Below are 26,488 nucleotides of genomic sequence, written 5' to 3' on the forward strand. Positions count from 1 at the left end.
TACACTTTGCTTATATTTCATGCATGTGACACAGCCTCTATTACTTCGTTTTTACCTTTTATGGCCATTACACTTGAAATACATTATTTTCTTGTTTCAACTTTTTCTTCTTTGTTTTACCCTTGTCAGGTATGGGTATTAGTTAGGATGTGAATAGTTTCACATAGAACGCAGACCTTTAATGATTATTATGTCACAGCTCAATACATTAATGTTTAGAAGTGCTTTCCTAGGGCAATTTTAATAATAGAACTCACAGTTCAAAAATAAATCATATTCACAAGAACACAGTATACAGACACAGCACACCACTTGAACATGTCACTGCCGCCCATCTTTGAAGCCACACCTGTGACTCTGTTTGGACTTGATAATTTCTCAAAGGTTTTGCTTTGCATGACTAGCTCCTGGGAATGTCTCCATGAGCAAATGAACTCTCAGCTGTATCGGATTTTGCTCAGCCATTCAGAATAAGGGAAAAGAAGGTAAATCTATCCCTGTAACAGGATGTGGAGGCCCATAGGGTTGTGAGATGTCAAGGCTCCCACATTTTCCAGTCAGCCAGCTCACAGATGGCGGTGAGGTTGTCAGCCTTATGCACCGGTCATCCTTTACCCCTAGGAAGATTCCTAGTACTCATTTCTATTAGAGGCTGAGTCGGCCCCAGGAAGAATTAGGTCAGTTGAAGAATATAGCACAAATTTTTAACTTGCCTTTTAGATATACATATACTATATATATATTTGCACAGTCACTATTTATTATTTTGTATTTATTTCTTTCTTTCACATATCTATTAATATATCACCAATTTAATTTGTAATCAGTTTTTACAAAATATTTACATCCTTCCCCTTTTAAGGATATATGCCACAGTTCTTTACAAAGATAAAGTTTTTCTCTAACAAAAATGAGTACCAGGAATCTCCCTAGGGGTAAAGAATAGCCAGTGCATGAGGCTGACAGCATCACTGCCTTCTGTGAGCTGATTATCTAGAAAATAATGGGAGTCTTTGACGTCTCACTGCTGTATGGGCCTTCACGGCCTGTCAAAGATGTCCCCCCCCCCTTACCTTACATCCTTCTCCTTTGAATACTTATACAAGACTGATTTAGAAGCCGAGCATCATGACACTTCTAAATTCCAGAGTGCTTCTGTTTGTTAAAGTTGCCCCCTTATTGCACTTTAATTGGTTTAATTTTTAATTTGAGGTGGTCTTTAGTATTTATATTGACCAGTCAACTACTTGCTGTACAGCTTGGGTATCACGTCTGTCATGCTGTGAACAGCTTATTATCCCTGCACGTAGTCTGGCATTGCTTGCCTGTTCTGAGCACCTGCTGTGATACTGTGTTATATTTCCAAGGAAGCAGTTCATTTCTGGTGCATATCAAATGTTTATTCTACTCTTTCGATATTGTTCCTTAACTTTGCAAACTGAACTAACCCTTTCTGGTCATAGAATTATGAAAAATTTCTGCAGTCAGGACGTCATGGGTTTTTAAATCCTGCTGAGCTACTACGTGACCAGTTTTGCCCAAAAAGTTGGTACAACAAAAAACAATATATGTACTTACATTTTCTATTGTCCAGTTCTTGGGCCAACTCAACGCTGCTATAATATCTGTCAGTGAAAAGGTGGTAGTCTTCAGTACCAGACATGCTTGAGTCCTAGTTTGTCTATCAAGGAAAGAATTATTCTTAAAATGAACGTTTTTTTTTTTTTAAGATTATAGCAAGTTACACTCGTCGCCTGTAAGTTTTCTGTAATTTGGAATTATACTGTGAACATAACCAGTGTCACTTTCAGCTAATACAAATAATCTGATGCTGCACTTTGTTGTTTTCTCTTTTAATTGTAAATTTTGAAAATTATTTTGCACTTGAACCCAAGTATTAATTCATCTGTTGCAATGCTCTTACCTGGCACAAAATTTGTCTGAAACTGTTTCTCTATATGTTCTCTCACCCTGTGTACTTTCTTATTCTTTCTTTGGTGATGTAATTTCCCCACATGCATCATCCAAATTATCTGTAAAAAGCCATCTTTGGACATTATGTCACCAAAAAATTTTATCTGTGTTTTCCTCTCAGTATACCAGCAGTCTTTTATGTAGGTAATGGGATTAGTCCCATATTTATAATTAGACCTAAAAACAGCTTCACTTCAGGAACAGACACATGAGACCACCTACTCCAAATGGACCACTAGCTTAAATGAAGTTCAGCAATTTTGTGTCTCACATACCTGTTTGTCTCTGTAACCGTGTTATTCAAAAGCTCATCATTGAAAAATAAAATATAATAATCCATGGGCTCTGCATCTGGCATAAGGTTAAATTGTGGCCCTGCATTTTTAGTAAATGTGTATGTCTTGGGTTTCTTTTCACCCATTGTCTAGCCTTCCGACCCGTCAGCATGCAACAACACTTGTTTCACTCTTGTTTTCGGACATTTCATTGCTCGATTCTTCACTCATAGTTTCTTCAATTTTCAAATGAATCTCATCATCAGAGGCGATATTGAGTTCACTTCACATATCAATACTAGATTCTTCATCCACACCACACAAGGGATTATATCTCAGTTTCTTCAATCCAAAGGGCTGAGGTTCGGCTGAACGTAAAAGCATGCTACTAACATGTGACACGTTGTAATATATAAATGATGGTCATTCCTCAAGAAGTTCAAATAATGACTTCCAGATGGCAGAAGAAGGCAGACAAAACATTCCTGTATGCATTGGCACAGAATACAGTGGCCAGTAGCGACATATAATCAACATATGACTGGAGAAATGCAAAAGAAACTTTGTGGATCATATATTGACATTTGTGTGTGGAAGCACTGTCACCATGTTGAGTATATATCGACATATGACAGTAAATGGCTAAGCGGCAATGGTATTTGTATCCTATAAGTTGCCAACACTTGTTAATTATGTTTCTTTTGATATTACTCCTTAGGTTTGAGTGGTTACAGACAACTTGACTCAGAACTGCAGACTGAGAGCCATGTATGAACACTGAAATGTTTCTTTGGTTGACAACACAAACAGAAATACCTCACTGCAAAATACTATGATTGCAGGTGGTTGTTCATTTATATGGATTTATATTGTGCCAGAATTTGAATTGCAGCAATGAAAACATACCTGTAACTGCATTTATTTATGTGTCACATACCATTTGCTTTGGTGGCTGCAGCTTGTGCTTCATTGGTGTGAAGTATTCCCAGAGAACTTTCTAGGTGCTTGCTTATTCAAGAAACTCTTTTCTCTGAAGCTGAGGGTTCATCATGAAGTAGATAAATTTGCTTGACATCTTCTGCTTATATCTAAATCTCCCACATGGTTTCTATCTGTGAAGTTTTGCAACCTGAATTTTGTACATGTTGGTCACAGTTACGGTCTTTCCTTCTCACCCTCCATGATTTAACCCTTAAACTGTATTAAGTGATGAATTCAGAGTGTAATTCTTCTTGCTGTGTTATTTTTCCAGCCTCCATCATTTCTTCTTTCTGAGGATCATATTTTTGTTTTCAGATTCCTGCTATCTCTCATCTTCCCTTTAATCAAGAAAGCAAGTTATATGCTGATATGCTACAAACGATAGAATTACAGTTGTATATATTTTAGTGTATGTTAACAGGAGGCTGCACAAAAGTGCATAATGGAAGCTTCATAATTTGATTATTTCAGGTTACATGGGAGAGTCACCTTCATCTTCCTCATCTTCGTCCAATGGGAGTGTGTGGCATGACATGGGCTCATAGTAGATGCAGTTCTTCAGTACTCCCATTTCTGCTCCTCCCTATTCCCATCTCTTACTCTGGCTCACCGTGGCTTACACAGATGTCTTGTCAGCATATTAACTGCCACTACAACATAATACCAAACACTTCTGTGAATGGGAGTTTTGTCACCAGTTTGTAGTGGAAAAGTATGTTATATATATAATATACATGGATTACCCAATTGTAACTGAACATGTAATGGAAGAACTAAATCCAAAGTAGTTAATATTAATGAAATTAGAGAAAAGTTGAAAAAATGTGGTTGGAAAGCATACCCTCTGTACCTTAATTTCAGTAATGTCTTGCCTTAAAAAGTATGTTTGGTTTAATAACTTGTATTTTATGAATTTTATTGTGAATGGTGCTGAGATTGGTTGTGCATTTGCACTTCTAAAGTCAGGTTTCTAAAGGAAGTACTGTACCAAGTTGCTGATAATGAAACAACAATGACAAATCATATCACCACCAGAGTTTAAGGTTGATGTAATCTGCCAATCCCATTGCATGCCAAGTACCACAATAATTGTATGTTGAGTGGCTCTTAACTTCTGCTGTTGCAAACTTGTGGTAGAAGATTTATATTTGAAGGTTTGAGCTTTAGTTGTGAAAGTCCTGTGTGTTGCATTGTGCCACTGTGTTTCACAGAAGTTGGTCTTCTGAAGCTGCTGTAATATAAAACTTTTATCATAATGGCTGTTTCAGAGGAATCTCTTGAGAAATTGTGTTATAACCCATGAAGTCAGATTTGTGTAATATTTAATTAACAAGTAATACTTCTCATTTATTATTCATTTGGAATGAACACCAAGCAAGTAGGAATTTAAGTCTAATATTGTCAAAAGAACTAGATATTCTTGTGTGCAAAACTCAATTTGATGGGAGTGTAGATAGTATATATACTGTATAAGTATGGTACAGATCAGTATCTTTGTAATGTATATATTTTTTATTATTATTATTATTATTATTACTTGAGGAGTTTCCTTCTGTGATGGCATGAGAGGTCTTGGAGCACCAGCAGTTTGGGTGGTGTAAGTCAGTGCTGACAATTCTAATATTCTGCCTAGATGTCAATCCATGGACAAATTGGATTCTATTTGTCACATAAAATACCACATGTCCCCTTCTAACATGGTGAGATGTGGGCATAAAGCCACACATTTGTTAATTTGTTATAGTGACTAATGACTTACACCATCAGTGAATAAAGAGAATTTTATGAAAAGAGAAGTTAACAGCTGTAATTAACATGTCTATACAATTGCATTTGTATGGTACACAGGAAGTAGAAAATTTAAAAGTAGTAACTATCCTCTATTTGTTCATGGTCATCTGTTTTTGTGCAATTTCAGCTAATAATTTTCCATGCAAAATTTGTTGTATGTATGAACAGCATTGCATTGATAAGACATATCTGAAGAACTAAGGATTAACTGATGTCTGTGAGTCTTTTTCGTAAATTCCCAATAGTTCAAATTGATGATTTATACACATTGTTCATTACATTTCAGCAATACTAAATATATAATTTTTTCTGATAAGCTGTGTAATATAAAAACATTGTATCATCCCTTTTTGATAAAAATGTGGAATAGTTGAAGCACATAAATAGAATGGGGAAACACAGAAGATTTCTCCATGTACTGATGGCATTCGCTCCTGATACTAGATATAAGCAATGAAATATGCTTTTGTTTCTTTGCCACATCTGCATGGAGTTCCTTGGTCTCTGTAGGCTTTTAAGTTATTTTCTTCAAGTTTCAAATCAGATTTAATTGATTTGCCACAAGTTCAAAATTGTGTCTCAGAAAAAAGAAATTAAATTTACAGAGTCAAGAAATTATAATCTTCAGAAAGAAAAGTTGTAAGGATTGCATTTAGAATCATTTACTTGGAGGAAAGTCTTTGGAAAATAGAAGAAATAATGTTAGAAATGGAATTACTGTACCTGTTTTAATCTTGATATATATTCCTTTATCAGTGGAAGGGGAGAATTAAAACAGTTACAACTTGAGAAATAAATTTCTTGCCATAATGCAGGTGCAAAGTGATTAGGTTTGAAGAAGATGACATAATATCAAAATTCTGTATCCAGTGAGTACTTGCATCAATGACAAAATCTTTATGAGTACCATTTGGCAAGAAAAATTTGTCGAACATTTTAAGTACACTGAGCTAAAATTTTGTAGTAATTGCTGGGAATGTTATCTGAATCAATACCAGAAATATGATATTTCAGATTTTCTCATATGTTTATAGCAATTTTGGAGAATACTGCTGGAATTGTAAGTTGAGACACTTAAATAATTACATGGCATACTATTATTTCTGTAAAATATGAAGATAAAGCCAGATGCTAAAATGAAAAAGAAAAATTGGGAGCTCTCTGCAGTTCTATCAATTATTAAGGAAGTAGTGGCAGAATGTTACATTAAATTGAAAAGAAAATGATTACAACTATTGGAAAAGAAGGGTAGTAACTTAACATTTTATTTCTATAATCCTATCTGAATTTCTTAATTATAACAAGTACATGTCATGTTTTCACAGATTTTACATGTGTGTTGGTTGCTGTTCTTACATAATTTTGTAAAGTAATAGGAGAAGTGTCTTAAAATAGCTCACATATGTCAACTTCATTCTCAGAAATTATTTCAGTGACTTGTATGATAAAGTTCTTGTTACAGCCAAAGTATGTTCCATAATAAAAAGAGCAAATAGAGTGGAGAATTTCAGCAGCTGAATTATGCCACTCACTTTGATACCTAAACTCTAGGTGACTGAGTTAGATAAGTGTGGACATATTGTGAAATGCAAAATTCCAACTGTTAATAGGTACACTGCTAAATGATCAAGGGTGGAAAACATTTTTAAAAATATAGGTGCCTCTATGAACAATATATAATTCTTAAGTAGTATAATGTTGAGGAATTCAGGATTTAAAGTGCTTGCATAGTTTGCAGACTATAGGGACAAGTATCTTCAACCATGAATGTCAGGTTTTGAGATGTTCTTGGATCATAAAATTCACCAGAAATGTAACACAGTACCATTTTCTGTTTTTCTTTTGAGACATTAAAGCGTGTACTACAGGCTCTTGATTACCCACAATGATGGAAGGAAGCTAAGGTAATGTGGAAAGGCACATGAAAAATAACATAAACTTTATAAAAGGTTATCAACTCCATCAGGTGTGACTCATAAATGTTTTTTTCTCCTTTTTAATCTTTCATTCTTGACATGTTTCAGTCTGAGAGACCATCTTCAGAAGGATATATCAACACCATTACAATGTGATTGGTCAATATCAATACATACATACAATATCGTTACAGTGCCATGAATATAAAATCGGATCCTTTAACAACTACAGTGATATGTTAAAATATTTATAAATTATTATAATCAGTTTGTTTACAAGCATGGTTGAAAAAGACTTTGTTAAAATTTAGAACCAGTTTGGTTCGTGTCCTTTATACTGCCTCTCTTTAAAGGAAGTTGAGTGTCTACCGCGTCGTGGTTCAGTTGTTTGATGAATAGGACTCTGCAAATATATTATGGGTATAATATATATAATATTTATTTCCCAGTTTATTTTTCCATTCTTTGAATCTGGAAAAGAATGCCTATAAAGAACAAAAATGGGTCACATTTACCTATACAGGAAATTTTATATATGAAAAATCACAAAACTATTCAAAAACACCAACATAAAGATAGCCTTTAAAACAACTTCCTCCATAGGTAAATTAGTAAATGAGAAGCTTGAAACAAACCCTTATGAACAAAATGGGATATACAAAATAACCTGCCAAACTGGTAGAAATCTAACAACAAGATATAAAGAACACATAAGATTTAACAAAGACGAATCTGCATTTGCCCAACATATACTAAATAAATTCCACTAGTATGAACCTATGACAGTAATCATGGAAATGGCTGAGTATGCTAAAAAAGGGAACCTCCTGAATATAAAGGAAAACTTCTACATATATCACTTTAATAAATTGATAGAAGAACAAAACCTACAAAGGATAGTGATAACCAGTATAATATGTTGGACATCGTAATAAAACATCAGTACACGCGCACACAAATGTTGTGAAGCACAAGGAGTATAAATATGCAACTCAACGCATGTTAGAACAGTATAACACAGCGACCTCGAACAACAGGACGGCACTAAAGGTAGGATTAAATAATAAAATCGGGATTATGGATATACTACATTATACCCATACTATATTTGCAGAGACCTGTTCATCAAACAATGGAACCACAACGTGGTAGACACTCAACTTCCTTTAAAGAGAGGCAGCATAAAGGACATGAATCAAACTGATTCTAAATTAAGTCTTTTTAAACCACACTTGTAAACAAACTAATTATAATAATTTATAAATATTTTAATATATTCATGCACATCGCTGTAGATGTTAAAGGATCAGATTTTATATTCGTGGCATTGTAATGATATGAGGGGTGGTCAAAAAGTTCCCGGAATGGTGGTATAACACTCTAATGGTAGGACATACGGCAACGTTTACCTAATCACCTTCATAGTAGGACCCTTGCGTGCACACACACTTGCTCCATCCATCCTGCCATTGTTGGATGCAGCGGTGGAAGGCTTCTTTTGGAATCTTCCGGAGCTTAGCCGTTGCATTNTAAAGGACTCAAACTGATTCTAAATTAAGTCTTTTTAAACCACACTTGTAAACAAACTAATTATAATAATTTATAAATATTTTAATATATTCATGCACATCGCTGTAGATGTTAAAGGATCAGATTTTATATTCGTGGCATTGTAATGATATGAGGGGTGGTCAAAAAGTTCCCGGAATGGTGGTATAACACTCTAATGGTAGGACATACGGCAACGTTTACCTAATCACCTTCATAGTAGGACCCTTGCGTGCACACAAACTTGCTCCATCCATCCTGCCATTGTTGGATGCAGCGGTGGAAGGCTTCTTTTGGAATCTTCCGGAGCTTAGCCATTGCATTCGATTTGATGTCCTCCATGGTTGCGAAACATGTCCCCTTGAAGCCCATTTTCAGAGTAGGGAACAGCCAAAAGTCACTCGGAGCGAGATCCGGAGAGTATGGTGGTTGAGTGATGACAGGAATGTTTTTTCTTGGCGAGGAATTGCTGCACAACAAGCAATGTATGGCTCAGTGCATTATCATGATGCAGAAACCACTGTCCCTGGCACTTGTTGCGCCGCTTCCTGTGAACCGCATCCCGCAACCTTTGCAAAACTTGCACGTAGAAATGGCCAGTAACAGTACCAACTTCTTGCTCCAACTCCGCAATGGTCGTTCTTCGATCACATCGAATCAATTTTCACATTTTGCCAATCATTTCTTCAGTTCTGGATGTCAAAGGTCTCCCGCTGCACTGGTCATCCTCTAAGATCTCCTGTCCATTCTTAAACTGGGAAAACCAGTCATAAACTGCAGATTTCTTTAGTGCAATATCACCGTAAACTTGCTGCAGGGCCAATAGCGTCTCTGAAGCAGATTTTCCCAATTTGAACATGAACTTGATGTTCGCACGCTGTTCGAACTGCGACATTGCGCCGAATGACCAACACTTACGTCTAATTGAATCAGAACAGTAATGACACTGCACACTGAAACCTGTCCAGACCTGTTGCACCTGTGAGCAGACATGCTGAGCTTCCTACCACAACAGTGTGTGTGCTATCTTACTGCTCGTTCTCCGTCTGCAGGGGAATTCTGGGAACTATTTGACTGCCCTACATATTGTATGTATGTATTGATATTGACCAATCACATTGCAATAGTAGTTTCCATCTGTATTGATATATCCTTCTGAAGATGATCTCTCAGACTGAAACATGTCAAGGATGAAGGATTAAAAAGGAGAGAAAGAACATTTATGAGTCACACTTGACAGAGTTGATAACCTTTTATAATATTGCTAGTGTGATGGATCAGGATGAACCAAATCAAACTGCTTTGGAATTCATATTCGTACTTACACTTGAAAAGTGTTTTTCATGCTGCGTAAGTTTACTTCACATGAATAAAAAAGAGCATCACACATACAGAGAAAATACTATGTGTAGTAGTACAAAATCACTATGGACTACTTTAAAATATGTTGTTGACAATTAGGCTCTGAGTCTACCTGACAGTTTGTGCCATATAAGCAAGGAAGAGCATTATAATAGTTTATTTGACCTTATGAAAGTAATGCCCTTTCTTTGTCCTCACATGCATAGTCAGCCAGTCTTAAACCATTATTCAGAGTTCTCAGTGTTGAAATTTTCAGTCTTCAGTACACCAGTTTGGCACAGAAGTTGTTTCCCAATAAGAGCCAGTACATTGTCAGGAAATATCTTCATGATTTGCCTGTAATAGTCAGCCTGATTATCTGTGCTGTTGTATATACACAGTGTGTCCAGGTTCTATTAGGACTGTGTTATTAAAAATTCAAGACGTGAATTATTTTCAAAATTTCACTCTTTTTTATTCAAAATAGTCTCCTTCTGAATTCATACATAGCTGGACTCAATTGAAAAGTTTTTTAAAACAGTCACTATACTCCTTTTGTGGAATCACATTTAAAACTGCAGTACATTCCCTTTGGATGTCCTGGATGGTGTCGTGGCGGTCTCCTTTCATCGCCAACTTAACTTTTGGGAACAACCAGAAATCTGGCGAATATGGAGGATGATCAAGGACTGTGATCCCTTTTCTGACCAAAAAATTGCACCCGATCTTCAATTTATGGGGTAGGGCATTGTTGTGGAGGAGCGACCAGGAGCATTGCTCTTGATATTCAGGTTGAATTCGAAGAATTCTTGCCCACAAACGATTGAGGACTCAGAGATAGTAATCAGAATTCACTGTTTGACCTTCTGGCAGAAATTCCTTGTGAATGATTCCTTTGGAATCAAAGAAAACGGTTAGCAGTGTCTTTACTAGACTCTTCTGCATGTGCACTTTCTTTGGTTTTGGCTTCTTTTGGCTCAACCACCCTCACTCTGCCGCTTTGTGACAGGCTCAGATTGAAAACACCACGTGTCATCACCAGTAACAATGGATTTTGTAAATTTTATATCACTTTGGGCTGACCGTAACCTGTCTTTGCAGTGTTCCACTCTGGCATGTTTTTCATCACCTGACAGCACGTGCGGTACAAACCACGCCCAGACCTTCCGTTTGCCCAAATCCTCAGTCAAAATTTGATGCACAGTACTTTTTGGTATTCCCAAAATCTCCTCGATGAGTCTTGCAGAAACACATCTGTCTGATGCAAGTATTTCGGTCACTTTTTTCACATTTTCTTCAGTGCCACTTGTTCTTGGCTTTGATGTACGTGGAGCATCTTCAGTGTCCTAACTGCCGTCACAAAATACAGCATACCATCGAAAAATGTTTGAGCGACTCAAACAATCACTACCATACACACTTTTCATCATTTTGTATGCTTCTCTGGCTGTTCTGCCTAACTTCAAACAAAATTTGATGTTGGCTCTCTGTTCAACTGCCATTTTCCAATGAGCGTCAGAACAGTACTGTTACATTCAAAATCAGAACACACAATGCAGCAATGCTTGCACTTTTAAATTATAGACAGCCACAGCTGAAACTTCAAGAATCTTAATGCCACAACTTGCCAACAGATGGCATTGCAGGGCAAAATTAAAAAAAAATGAGTCCTAACGAATCCTGGACACACCGTGTATATATATTCCAGCTAATTGCCAGCATCTTTCAACTCCTTGACATTCTTCTGGATTCATCTTGCTGGATGGTACTTAATCATCACAGAAATGACTTTTGTGTCCATAAATCATGTCAGTGCCAAGTATATTGTACATATTTTCCCATTATCTGATTTTAAGACCCTTTCTTCAAAATTTGTGGGTACATATCCAACTGCAGTACAGCCTATCCTAGTAGACATCATGACAGAAGTCTTCAAACCAGATTCTGAAATTGGTCCAGTCCATGTATGCAATTTTCTTACCAGTAAAGGAGGACATAAATGGCCATTCAGAAAGTAACCTCTGGCAAGCTGTTAAGAAAACAAGAAACGAGAACAAAAAATGTTGTTATAAAAAATAAATACATACTTAGCTGCTTCTCAGGGTAGTCACCGCTGGAATTGAGGCACTTGTATCGGGAATAAGTTTTTGTATGCCTATGTCAAAGAAGTCCATTGCCTGTGAGTTCAGCCATGTTTTGACACCTTCCATCAGTTCATCATTAATGTTGAAGTGTTGTGATCCCAACCAGTTCTTCAGAAAGATAAACAGGTGGTAGTCGCTTAGAGCAAGATCAGGGTTGTAAGGAGGGTGGTCAGACAGCTTCCAGGTGAAATGCTCAGGAGAGCTTGAGTGCAAGCAGCTGTGTGCAAATGCACATTGTCAGCATTCCATGCCTTTTGTTCTGAATGGGCCTACACAGTTTTTAGTGTTTCACAATACAAAACATGGCTCAGCTCACAGGCAGCAGACTTCTTTGACACAGGCATACAAAAATTTATTCCCCAGTACAAGTACCTCAGTTCTTGCGGTGACTGTGTTGAGAAGTAGCTTAAGTATGAAGCATGCCATCTTCTGGGATGTGGTGCCATGTAGATCTTGTGTGAACCAGTGTTTTGGAGGAACATGTGTCCTCCATCTTCAGGGTAGAAAAATCCACGAGCGAGAAACCAGCTTGAGCAGGTGCCTAGCAGACTAAGCCACCAGTCGAAAAACACCCAGCTGTATAAGAACAGGGAGGGAGGGAGAGTGGGCCACATGGGGAATCAATAGAGGAGAGAGGTGTGTCAGTAGAGATAAGGAAGTCCATAGCAGGTAGAGAAATGCGGTGGGGTATGGGGAAAAGCCAGGGCTACTGAGTGAGCATTGACCCAAAAGCCTCAGGGCTAGAGCTGCTGAGCGTGTATTGACCTGCATAGCCTTGTAGATCTGGTGTCATGTTCAGGAGGTTTCCATGACATGCTGAGATAAAACTGACCTCTCTCTTCATATTGCTGGGATGAAGCTCTGTCTCAATGGGCCTCCCTAATGATGTGATCCATGCATTGGGTTTTAGTGGTGAGGATAGAGGTACTGTGAATTTGAATGCTGTGTCCCAAGTCAACGCTGTGTTCAGTCATGGCTGACTTGTCTGGATGTTCTAGATGGATGTGCCAATGATGCTCCTTCAACCTGGTGTCCATGGAACAGCATGTTTACCCAATGTAGACAGACCTTGCCACACACACACACACACAGGGGATTCTGTATACACTGGTGTCCTTAGTCCTGAGTTATCTTTGACTGGCCAGAAGAAACTAGACACTTTCTTGGGAGGCAGGCCCACTGATTTCATGTTGTGCCAGGACAGCACTCAGCTAATTTGGCTGAATATAAACCAGACATAGGATAGGAAGGTGACTGAGTCGTGTTTATTGTCAGACTGACTAATGTTCAGATGACGGTTGAGAGACCTCTGTGCATCTGCCAGTCATTGTAACCATTCTGCCTGAAAACGTCCCTCAGGAACACCAACTCTGCATGCAGGCTGTCTTGATCAGAGAGCTCTGGAACTGTGCACCAATGTGGACAGTACAGCTTGCTTACTCGATGAGCAGTGGTGGGATCCAGCTTTAAGATAGAGGTTGGTATGGGTAGGTTTATGGTACACTCTATGGCCCAGAAAACCATTGGGTCTCCTGTAAATATCTATGTTAAGGAGGGGGAGGTGGCCCTCACTTTTGGTCTCCATGGTGAACTGAATGCATGGGTGGATACTGTTCAGGTGGCTCAGGAAGTTCTTCAACTTGTCGGGTCTGTGTGGCCAGATGATGAAGGTGTCATCCATGTAGTGAAACCAGAAGAGAGGCTTGTGGGGGTGGGGGGCAAGTGAAGTGCTCTCTCCTTGAAGTCCTCCATTTAGAAGTTGGCAATGACTTGAGACAGTGGTGACCCCATGGCCACACCAATTTATTTGTAGAACTGGCCATTGAATTTGAAGTATGAGGTGGTTAGGACATGGCAGAAGAGTCTCAAGATATCTTCTCCGAAATGTCATCCTAGCAGGTCCATAGTCTCCTTTATGGGCACCCTGTTGAAGAGTGACATCACATTGAAACTGACCATTATATCGCAAGGATTGATTTGGAGGGAACCCTTTGTCAGGTATCCCTGAACTTCTTGCACAAGGGATAGTGAAGTTCTGTACATGGTGATTAAGGCATTCCTTACAGTTATGAAAGATATAACTAGAGCCCAGTTTTGTCCTTTGAAATAGTCAAACACTAGATATTCATGTGCATATTATTGTTTCTCTGAAGTTTAGGCTGTTGGCATTTCTAAATAGTCTTTGGAAATATTAAGTCTGTTACTGTATGTCTTTAGTTTTAAGACTAGAAGTAGATGTAAAAGTAACAGTTCATACATAGTTTCTAATTGATTTGAAAATAAATGAGTAGTAATAATTTGTAGTGTTTTAATAATCAAAACTATGTTTCATACATAAAGTGCACATATGCTTCAGTTTAAAGTAAAGTAAAATGTCTACTGTTTTGAGCATACTTCAGTTGTTAGTGTGTCAAGGGTGAATTGGCTCGTATTGAAAATTACTGCTCACCCATAGAGAGTTAATTACATACTTGATTTTAATATTTTAAGAATTAGCTTCAGGCTTTCAGTTGCCTAAGTAACTAAGCACCACAGATCATCTCCCCACCCTTGAGAATGAGGTAGTAGAAATATCTGTATTTGGAGCATCCTTTGCATCTTGAGGTAGTTGATTATGTTATGCACATTTTCAACTTATGTGGTTTTTTGATATTTCATTGTGATTGTGGAAAATTATGAATGTCTTTGTTCAGCATCTAGAGTTCTAGTGATATAATAATTCACCCAAGCCTTTGTGAGCATTCTGCATCTACATACTGATGTAAATGTTTGCACATGACTGTACATATTTCATTATTGATGAATTCTTCAGGTTCTCCATTTTCCTTTGTTAATAAGAGATAATGTTGCCTTAAATATCCATGAGATTTCTTACTCAGTTAATGGCTGTCAGAAAAATCAAACTTCATTCAGTGATCTGTTTACGAGATCATTTGGAGATTGGTGATAAACTATCCAGCTGGAAATTGCCTTGCAGTTATTCACTGACTCTCTGCCTGTTGCAGCTGCAAATGCTGTGGTGATATAGGAAGAATTAAGAAGAAATTCACCCCATGTAGACATGTGATCTTTTACTGAGAGCAAGACCAGTGCTGTACAGATGTGTCATTAAGAATTTCCAGTTGTGCCAAGTTACTTTGAATATATAGTAACATGCTTACAGTGTTGTTACAGTCTGATAGTTTGGTTTAAGTTTAATTTTTATCTTCCATTTGGAATTACACCTCTGATAAGATATTTGTGTTAGCATGCATTTAGTAAGCACCAAGAAAATAAACTCGTATTTGTAAGCCTATTGTGATCTCACAGTATAATGATTACCATCATGCAATAATTTGTTGGGACACAGGTGAAAGCAGAAGTGAAGATAATCATGTATAGTTCACAATTATGTGTGTAAATTTTAATTTAGTATAGTCATTAATAAATTAAAGTTAATTTCAAAACTCTATATTATTTATATACTTTTTTGCAATGCTTGTGTTGTGGCATAGTTTGGGTGGATTGTCAATAACTTGTTGGACAGAAAAATCAGAAACATTGGAGTAGATTTTCAGTTGAACTGAATATAGTTGTGCTGTCTTGTCTCAGATGTGTTTTTGTTTTATATGTTTCAGTGAAATAACCATCTGTACAGGTCAGTTTTATCAAAGTGCAGAATAGTACTGCATTAAAAGCAATGAGAATAGTGCTCAGTCAAGGAATAATATTTAACACGTGATTTGCCAGTGTTTGAAGTAGCTTTAAGATTTCTTCCTTGTTTTGTCAAGACCATAAACATGGTAGGGAATTTATCAAGACAGACTTAAGCAATCAAAGTTGAGTGTGGTGTATGATGTTCTGCTTCTGGAATGGAAACCTAATATGAGTTTGCAATGGCATTGATGTAACCTTTGTTTATCACATAATGAAATATAATTAAATATGTTTTAATTAATATATCAGTTTATTTCTTCTAATGAAAGATATGGTTGAATTAAAAATGTATAACTAAACTTTAGAAAGTTACTTTTGTACTGTGAATTTTATTATTTTTATTAAGTGAACAAAGTTCACATCAAGTAAATAAAGAATTTATGTCCCTTTTATGTACTTTTCTTAATTGGCATCCATTTTCTATAAGGTATGGTAAAGTGAAGTTCTTCTGTATTAAAATTAAGCACTATATCCAGAAAACATGGGCAAATGGAGGTGGAGTTCTGTGCATCTTTAATGTTGGTACTAGATGGAGGTGTGGTCTACTTCAATTCCTAGTGAATTTATGCTTGGGGAAAGAGTCTTTGGTATCCAGTAGATAGGAGGCTGGGTGGGCTTCAGAGCTTGGCTTTACATCGTGGAGAAGAGAAAAATCTCATGCTGCTGCCTGGAATTGAACATATGGCTGTTTGTCAGCTTTGACAGTCTTGTCTTTCACTTAATGCACAACAATTTACATTCAGTTCTCAGTTATCTGGAATAATGGTGGGGATGTAAATCATAGAACAGCTATCAATCTCTTAACCTTTTACAGATTAGGCCCTCTGGAATGTTCCAACTTAGAATTAACTCCTAAAACTTAGAATATTTTAAAAATTTGATAGTTAGGAGACCCTGGATCACAAGGTCTCCACCTATATATATATATAGACACACACACCTGCACGCATGTACGTTCATATGTCCATGACCCAGGGGATTTCAAGTCACACTCGGTGCCTTTTAGCTCTAGCTTTTACTTCTTATTTGCTTCTAAATTGTGATCGTTTTTCTCTTTTATATCTATTTTTTCAGGTGTAGTAATGAAGTGTTTTGTTTTTTATCTGTTTTTGATATTCAGGGATGAATTATGTACTCTGTGTAAGAGATTTTTGACTGTAGCTGTTATTTGTCTTCATGAATGGTGTGACTAGTTGTTTATTATAATGTCTGATGTGGTGGGCTTCTAATAAATATCAGCTTTGATGTTGTTTATATCAGATATATGTAAGTCTAAGTAGGATATTTGATTATTGGTTTCTTGTGTGATAGTGACTGTGTGCTGATGTATATTAACAAACTATTGTCGCTTGTATGGGTGACTATGCCGGTCACGGTAGCCGAGCAGTCTAAGGCATGTACTTCCTTCGCTCGCTCAGAAGCCGAGATCGTGAGTTTGAATCCCACTAAGGGCATGGATGTTTGTGTGCGTTTTTCTGTGTTTGTCTCCAGGTAGAGGCCTTGCGACAAGCTGATCACCCGCCCAAGGAGTCCTACCAAATGTGTAAGATCTAGAAAAACCGAAGTGAACGGAGAAGTTCATGGAGGTAGGCCTAGGCCCACTGGGGCTGTAGTGCCAAGAAAAAAAAAAATGGGTGAGTATAGACTGATTTTGGATTGGTGACTCTGCTAACATCCTTGCCAGCTGGCAAATATCCTGCAACTAAGTTCAGTCATTGTCAATGTCAGTGTTACTTTATGACTGGTGGTTTACCACCACTCAGTTTATCTTGGCGCCAAGCCCCTCGAGGTTCACGACCAGAGATCCCCCCCCCCCAGCATAACTCTTGCTGTCATAGCCCTTATGTAACGTCCTCTCAGACAAGAAGTCAGGTTTTTCTCTTGTGAATATGCTTGGACAGTTAGGGTCTTATTTTTGTGGGGCACCCTCTCTGACGAGAGGACGGGTCTATATTTTGTCAGAGTAATTGTCTGCAGTAGTAAGTCATTTGTCATAATGTAAAGTATATTTACATTTTACACGTTAATAAATGTATATTAAATATATACAGGGCCTATGTCAGTCCGGGCTCAGTACCGCAGATTATGCCCTCTTTATAGTAGCTTCTACTACAATGGCAGTCTAGTCACTTGAATGGTTGTATGTTTGACCGTTGCCAAGTTTAAGTTTCTTATACTTTCTATGTGGGGCTTCGCCTTGTCCAATATTGTGAACATTTTCATTATCATGACTTTGTATGACTTCTCCTTGTTGCCTGCTTACTTTTCTTATATAATCGTATAGATATAGAATTTTGAAAGCCATATGCAAATCGTGAACTTGTGTGCACTTTGTTTTGCGCCTGCTGCATTTTCATTAGATGGGTATCTAGAGCAAATTCCCAGGCGGGACTTGCATAAGTCATTACTAGGGACCGGATTTTAATGCAAATGCATATTTCTTTCTTGCAACCAGAAAGTATGCTCATTGGGATATATGTATGAATTACTTCATTTCTTACATTTTGGACATGGTTTGATGGTGCATATAAATGCATATTTTGCCTGTTTTATGAATAAGCATAATATTTTCAAAAATCTCTATTTATACTGCATATTTCCTTTTTAAAATGTTTATCATATATATTTTTTAATTTTATGTTCAAATTTTCAATCATGGTCATGTGTATACAATTTTTCTTTTACGTATTAGAATATGTTGCATATTTGACTCAACATTTCATCATGATTCATGTTTCTGATGCAATACCCAGGACGGGACTTCCCCGATCCCTCTACTCATAACTTGCCTCATCTGCATACCATCAAAGTGGCCGTGAAGAGATTAGTCGGAAATGTTCACTTGCAGCCACTATCAATGTAATACTATTCAACCCATAAGGGACTTCACTTATTTATTTCCGAAGTCTCCATGAGGTTCATTACACTTCTTCATTTGAAGTTGGGGGCCATTCACATTAGTGGTGAGTAGTCTGTAGTTAAGTTTCTTTAGCTTTCTGTACTCATGCCAAAAGGGAAAGTAAGTCAGAAAACTAAATTACAGCTGTATCAGCGGGAGTTCGAAGGGGAGATGATAAGTATGGATAACGAAATTCTTTATTGCCGAGTGTGTGAGAAAACAGTTGGTTGTGAAAAACGCTTTCAAGTGCTTCAGCATTTGAACACTAATATGCACAAAGAGAATATTAAAATTAAATCCATGAAAAGTGCTCCTGTTCAAAAATTGCTTAGTGAATTTTCTAATAATAGTTTTTCACAGTTTTCCTTTGATTTATGCGAAGCGTTTTTAGCTGCAGATATTCCGCTTTGGAAACTAACCAATCCTACTCTGAGAAACTTCATAAAGAAGTATACACAGTGCAAAGTGCCGGATGAATCTATTGTGCGCAAAAAAATATGTGAAACAGTGTTACGATTTTACAATTGAAAGCATTAGAGATAAGATTCAAGATAAATTTGTGTGGGTATCAATCGACGAAACACAAGATTGTGAGGGACGGTTTATTGCAAATTGTATAGTTGGATCCCATAATAAGAATGAACAATCTACCCCATATCTTCTTGCGGTAGAGAATTTGAAACCGCAAATAGCTCCGCAGTTTCCAAATTTTTTATCAATTCCGTGAATTTACTATGGCTGAATGGCATTCAGTATGAGTGCGTACTGCTCTTTGTGGCTGATGCTGCAAGTTATATGATGAAAGCTGGTACTGCTCTTAAAGTTATATTTCCAAATATGACACATTTGACTTGCCTTGCCCATGGGTTGTACCGTTTTGCAGAAACAATTTGTGCAAATTTTCCGCATGTTGACAAGTTGGTGTCTTCTGTGAAGAAGATATCTGTTACAGCTCCATACAGAAAAGAAGCCTTTAGCAGCAGCACTGAATGTTCCACTTCCACCAGAACCAATTTTAATGCCCTGGGGCACGTGGCTGTGTGCAACGAGTTATACCGAACATTTAGAAACAGTTAGGAATGTCATGAATACATTTGATCCCAAAAATGCAGCAACAATTCAAATTGCCCAAGATGTACTAAAAAATGCAGAAGTAGAAACTAATCTTTCCTCTATATCTGCTCACTTCTCTCATCTTCCATCCGCCATTTCCTCACTGGAGGCAAGCAATAGCAATACTACTTTGTATCAGTCGTTAAGTTTGTTCAAAACCACTGTTTCCAAATTGAATTCGGTTCCTGGAAGAGTTGGTGAAGTAGTAAAGGAAAAAGTACACAGCATTCTTTCAAAAAATCCAGGATATGAACAAATTTGTGAAACTGAAGAAATTCTAGCTGGCAAACTTACTGAACTGCAAAGTAAAAAATCACTAACAGTGGAGCAAATAGCGGCTTTTGTACACGTGGCCCTAAGTTCCTGTGAAAAGAAAGAAGTGTTTCCCGCTAGAAAAACATCTTACGAGACAATAGGAGGCGACTAACTATGGAAAACCTAAAACATTTAGTAATTGTGAACTGCAACATAAGAGAAGTTGAAAGTTTGGAGAGCTAAATGTGAGTACCATTGGTTTTTTAAATTTGTAATGAAATATGTTGGCTTTGTTGCATGATTTGTATTTAAGTATAGCTTTTTATTGCAAGTGAATCATTCAGTGATTACATAAAATGAACTTAAATATTGATTTGTTGGTCTTAAAATAATATAAAATCAATTTTAATATTTGGCATAAATTTTTATGTGCATATTTCGGAAGATTTTCATGCATAAATGCATACATATTTAAGGGATTATGGCATAAATATCCGGTCCCTAGTCATTACAGATTTAATGAGAGCTTTGTGGAAGGTCAGTTTAAACTTGCATGTTACCATTTGTGGACTTTGTGTCAAATGGTAATTTGCATGATTGGGAAGGATATGAATGTATCATGCAAGCCTAGGCAGGCGATAGTAATGTATGATCGCAGAATTTCCTTGGACAGACTGAGTAAATGTTCAGCATAACTACTCTCTGGTGCGAGATTCAAACCCTGAATTTTCCTGAGTACCACCAGTACACTGTGACATTCAGAAATACCAGTGCGGTCTAAGCACTGGATTTACTTGTATGAGGTGTCTGATAGAGCCCCACACCCAGTGTTTCTATGAGAAAGAGCCTTTCAAGAAAACTCAATGCAGGGGAATCATTCTTGAAGAGTTCATAGTCGGAACCTTCTCAGTACAGGAGCCAACCACTACATATCAAACCTATTAAATTGCTGATTATGCTACTTAATTCCTTCCACAAATGCAGGAAGTTAAAAGTATGGAACTTCAGTGCTCTATGGCAGCATAATGCTCATACTGAGGCAGCATGTACTCACCTGTATTACCTCTGGCGACGTATAACAGAAGCTACCACAGAATGTCTGACTCAGAACATGATAACTGTCTTCACCCCAGCACCTCCAGGTGAACCCTAAATCGGCTAACTTCACACAGTCATTGCTGCTTAGAAGGAGACTCTCACATTTGACACCCCGGTGACAGACATTTTGAGTGCAGATAATCAACAGCTGACACAAGCTGCCTGTAACATGTCAATCAGTTTTATGCTTAAACCTTATAGATAACAGTAGATTAAATTATATTAATTCAGTTCAGAACCCATTTCCCACTTTCTGTTTCCTATCCAAAAGCCTACAGATTGAAACACGACACTGACTTTACCTATTCTTTTTTATTTCTCTTATCACTATGGGCATGAAACTTGTTTTCTCACCCTAATGAAAGAGCACAAATTGCACTGCTGAGAAGAAATGAAATGCTCCTACCTGTTCTACCAGTTTGCCATATATATTTTTAGGACATTCTCGGCAGCTGGGTTAGTATATACCACTGTTACTACATGGATTGGAAATTGAGGCCTTGTGCTTTAAATTACTTATTAATTACAATTTATAAGCTTAACGGTTGTTTGAATTTGGTATGTTTCAATAGTTCAGAGAATTTTCAACTTTCAAAATGGAAACAGGTAAAAAGTTGCCCACTTTCGTGAGAAATACACCCAAAACCCAATATCATCTCAAATTCTTTCTACAAAGTCACATAACTCCTTCAGAGTTTCAACTCTGTGTGAGATTTGAAGTACAAATATATTTTGGAGATGAACATCTCTACATCAAAAGGCAAAATTCCAGTAACTGCTCAATCAGTGTTGTGGAAGGTGTGGCCTGCACAACCAAATCTGAGTATCTTACACTGGGATTAGAATATTTAATAAATTACCACATAGTATAAAAAATTATCGCAAGACTTAAATAAATTCAAAATTCCCTTAAAAATTTTTTGCAGGTGGGCTCTTTTTATTCTTTAGATGAGTATTATGAATGGAAAACAAGGGATGATTGTGTTAATTACAGATAAATAGAACAACACTAGTCATTTTTAAAAACTTTTATTGTATGATACCTATAATTCTCTAGATGTGCTTTTTCTCTATTATAGACAATGTTAATATGTATATTATTATGACAATAAGTTGCAATGCAAGTGTTATATCAATGTTGTATTTAATTATAACATTGTCCTTTTGGGTTTGAATTGTAAGAAGGAAAAAAAAAAAAAGGAAAAAAGGGGGAATATTGATGTGATTTGTATTTCAGTCTGGCCCTGTAGAGCATAGTGTTGACAATGACAGTAAATTTACTTGTATCAATAGTTATTGCAACCATGTTTGTATATAAGTTGTAATATCTTTATGACGTTACCCTCTGGATTGATTTTATAGTAACCTCGGCTTTGACGTGTTCTATATCTGGAGGCGCCATTGCCAAATGTAGATCTGATGAACAAAAATAAATTAAATTGAATTGTCACACCATGCCGGAGGTTTTTCTGCAGTTTTGTGAAAACTGTTTTGGCCTTTACTTTGAACACTTCCATGAATTAGAATTTGTGTTATCTGCACACAGTCCAAAAACTTTTCCTACTAAACCATTTTTCCTCATGCAGTCACTCAAATAATCACAATAACAGATATTTCATTAGGCAATGATTTTAGCTCAAATATTTTAATTTTCACTCCAGATTCGCAATCAAAATATCTGACAAGCAAGGGCAGAATCATGATCTCTTTACAACTGGCTGAGTCAATCAATACTGAAAAAAATGTGGTCTTTTCAGATTACAGTGCAACACATTCAAAATTCTGACTTCTGCTTTTGTATGTGAACATGAAAATTTGGCCTCTAATGTTATCTGAAGTAACTCTGATCTACAATCCATGGATTTAAACCAACAACGTCTAACACAGTCTAAAACCGTTGATTGCTTTCATTTTGAACTGCCTCTAACGATTCAGATCACTCCTGATTATGCAATTTTCTCCAACCTCCAGTCACACCATCCCTCCTCTGTCCAAATATTCTCCTCAGCCCACTCTCTCAAACACCCTCAGCCTATGTTACTCCCTTAATGTCAGAGAGCAAGTTTCAAATCTGTACAGGAACACAGGCAAAATTACATTACAAGTACATTACATTGCAATCCCTGGATCCAAATTAGTTAAAATAACTCTAGGATGAGGAAAACGTCATATAAATACAGAAACATTTAGACATTTTATTGTTGAAATCGAGGAGCACATGGTCTGTTAGCCTCGTACATTGCAGTCGTGCTGTGATGTGCATGGAAAACAAACTGGCCTGAATTAAGCAAGCCTCTTTCTTCAATGTGTTTTGGAATATTTTCAGAATGTCTTTCTTAAACAGCTTGCCTGTTATGGACGGGAGGTTAATCGGATGTGAATTTTGGGTCCTTACCGGCATTCGGTATGGTTATGACTTTTGCTTCCTCCCAAGGACTTGGCCAAAGTCAAAGTCACATTGCGACTGACGGCAAGTCAGTCAGTAAGTCTTGGTGTCGAGCACCCTCCTGTGGTTCATGACCAGATATTTATTAGTTTGACAGTTACGGTCTTATTTTTATGGGACGCCCTTTCTGATGAGAGGATGGGTCTGCCCTTTGTATATGCTGCTGGCCCTTGCCAGCGCAGTTTTNACCTGGGGTTCATGACAAGATATTTATTACTGTTTGACAGTTACGGTCTTATTTTTATGGGACGCCCTTTCTGATGAGAGGATGGGTCTGCCCTTTGTATATGCTGCTGGCCCTTGCCAGCGCAGTTTTTCTCGGGTCTGAGTCCCTTGGGACTCTCTACCATATTTAACTGTCTCAGATCAGACGGATCTCTTCATGGATAATGTAAAATGTTCGGACTGACGACTTCCCGGGCAGGAAGTCTTGATCGTCTTGATGGTCTTCATTCCGTATAATCCGTATTATAGATGGATCCCATGCACAGATAACTATGCGCAGGTAGAACCTGTTAATACGGCACAGGTAATGCAAGTAATTACTCACGCAGAACGTCCAGAAAATTGTGCCCATGTAATTCCGGTTCCGTGTGATCTTTACTTCACCATATTTATTCATGTTTTCTCTGTCAGATGGCAGAAGTAAGCAGCCGTTTATCCTTACGCGTGAACAGCGTGAGGATCACTTGAATTTAAGATATTAATGTGTTGTATACATTGAATAGTTATGCACATCCGTGCAAATCTGCTGTAAGCAATTCAAGCGGTTAGTGGATTGTTCCGAGCGTTCCGAGGTTCTGTTCTGTATTCCGTGGAGATCGTGGAGATGCTGGGCGATGCTGGGTGTGGAACGTGTGGAATAGGAACAGCTGTGTAATGCGGGATGTAGCAGAGCCTGTGTAGAGAATTTCAATAAACGGTGCCGTTGTTCGCAACTTTTTACATATTTGGAGGTAGTATGTTAAAGAAGAGTCCGAAACCTCAGTATTTTAAATATGTTCGTAGTGGTGCTAAAGCGCTCTTCGTGTTAGAAGCAGTTATTTTTGCAACTTCGTATGGTGTTTGGTATCGTATGAATACGTCACGTGGTGAGTGGGTAGGCACATCCTGAGATAGTCATTCGAAGTGTTGGAGATTTAATGATTATTGTACACTGAACACACCGTATATGTAATGTTAGGCCATGAAGCTGGCAGCAATTTACTATACAGAACTTCATTATTTTTGTTGCAGATTTTCGTTTATATATGTACAACAACTACTACTGGATTCTGAATGGTAAGTAGAATGAATGTACACATTTTCACATTATTTTGCGCACCGTTTTAATGCATTTTCATATTTAATAATACCATCCAGTAACACATAATGTTACTTATCCCTTAAACACTCAGCATTCAGTAACACGTAATATTACTTGTCCATTAAACAGTCAGCATGTTTCAACCTTTGGAAGGACCAGTATTAGGGGTGTGTGTTTTAACTACTGCCCGGCATAATCACTCAAGGTTTTCAAATTATCCGTATGTAATACCAGACATTTTAGAATTGCTACAAATATGTATGATGACATGTATTATATCTGATGATATAATACATGTCAGCTTGTACTAATATGTTAAAATATTTATAAATTACAGTTTATATGTTTAAAAAGATTTTGTTAAAATTTTTAAACCAGATTGGTTCATATCCTTTTTATTTCTTCTCTTTGAAGGAAGCCAAGCGTCTACCACCTTGTTCTTTTGTTTGGAGAATAGGATTCTTTAGTGTTGTCCTGTTGATTTTCGAGACGCATTTTGTTGTTATACATATTGAAATAGTGCTTACTAATTGTATTGATATCCTTCTGAAGATTGTCTATAAAACCGAAACATGTTAAGGATGAAATATTAAAAAGGAGAAAAAAACTTCATCAGTCACATTGGATGGAATTAATTAACGTTTTATAATATGTACTTGTTTATTTACAGTGCAGTTACACTTTTCTTTTTGCATATAAAATTGTTTTTTGGCTGTATAGTAAGTATACTACTAATATATTGTAATGTGTTTTGTTACTGAAGACGCCGTTCGGATTGTTATTTGGTTTATTTAACAAACTACAAGTCGTAACTAACTTGAATAGTCTTCGCTGCTCCATATTTAGCCCCGTTCCGGACAACGCAGAAAACAGCCACATAATAGGCACCACTGTTGTCTGGCCCTGTGTTGCTAGCAACGCTGTCGGGAGTTGTTTCCGGCTGCATAGCAACCGCGGCATCGCTTGGTCACGTCACCGCTGGTGGGGTAGGGGAAGGAGTGTTGACTTGCCTATTACCCTGGTAACGACAGCACTCCGATGGTGATATGTCACTGCTGGCGGGGGGAGGGGTGTCATGCATAGCGCAACACGTCACAATATTTAGTTGCCTAGAGCTATCTCTGCATGATTTCAGTTGTTTTACCCTGCCATGTACCTTATAGCCCTTTTCTATAGGGTAAATATTCGTCTGGTGAGTGCCTTCACATTCAGTCCCCATAAAACAATTCCATATGCCAGAAGGGGTAAATGTAGCATTCTTCTTACATACATATCAAGTTTTTTAGAGAGTGTTAATTGTAAATAAGTTATGACTAATTCTACTATAGGTTCTTTCAATACGTACTTCCCAGGTCAGGTTACTGTCAACTATAGCCCCAAGGAAATGGGTATTTTTTACATTAACCAAGTCCATGTTCTTTATTAGGATTTTTAATTCACTGCCTTCATTGCTTCATCTGGTTGAATTGTAGTGTGTTTTGGTTGGATTAATAGATAAATTATTTGTTTCAAAATATTGCTCTACTAAGCCTGTAGTTTCCAAGGTTGTATTTTGGAGTTCATTTATATCTTGTCCTATATTCAGTATTGATATATCATTGGCATTGGTCTATGCCGATGTGAATCTACCGGGTGATAATATAGATACCATAGAGAAAAACACACAAACTGTAATTGACCTTTTTTTTTTTTTTTTTTTTTTTTT

General features: G+C 37.2%; 2 protein-coding genes and 1 long non-coding RNA gene across 5 annotated transcripts in view; 2 read left to right on the forward strand and 1 right to left on the reverse strand.

Moving 5' to 3' along the window:
* The window catches only part of LOC111873391 (WD repeat-containing protein 26), a 58,485-nt gene extending 51,645 nt beyond the window's left edge, over window positions 1-6,840 (forward strand). For both annotated transcript variants that reach the window (XM_023868055.2, XM_033755072.1), the window contains exon 12: window positions 3,702-6,840. In XM_023868055.2, coding sequence (XP_023723823.1) covers window positions 3,702-3,775 — 74 coding nt within the window. In that variant the 3' untranslated portion in view covers window positions 3,776-6,840. The remainder of the gene's footprint in view (window positions 1-3,701) is intronic.
* On the reverse strand, window positions 3,795-23,535 carry LOC117283008. Its single transcript, XR_004513993.1, has 3 exons — window positions 23,427-23,535; window positions 20,988-21,193; window positions 3,795-3,880 (listed from the first exon to the last, which is right to left on the reverse strand). It is a non-coding gene; the product is annotated as an uncharacterized LOC117283008 (long non-coding RNA).
* A 285-nt stretch (window positions 23,536-23,820) lies between these two features.
* LOC111873392 (tubulin-specific chaperone C) overlaps window positions 23,821-26,488 on the forward strand; it is an 18,054-nt gene continuing 15,386 nt past the window's right edge. Inside the window, exons 1-2 of one of the 2 annotated variants that reach the window (XR_002844379.2) lie at window positions 23,821-24,568; window positions 24,714-24,758. Coding sequence is in view for 1 of the 2 variants with exons in the window: in XM_023868060.2 (XP_023723828.1) it covers window positions 24,439-24,568; window positions 24,714-24,758 (175 nt within the window). In the remaining variant the exon portion in view is untranslated. The remainder of the gene's footprint in view (window positions 24,569-24,713; window positions 24,759-26,488) is intronic. The other variant, XM_023868060.2, reaches the window with a different exon arrangement.

Source organism: Cryptotermes secundus, unplaced genomic scaffold (genome assembly GCF_002891405.2).
Source record: "Cryptotermes secundus unplaced genomic scaffold, Csec_1.0 scaffold22, whole genome shotgun sequence".
NCBI lineage: Eukaryota > Metazoa > Arthropoda > Insecta > Blattodea > Kalotermitidae > Cryptotermes > Cryptotermes secundus.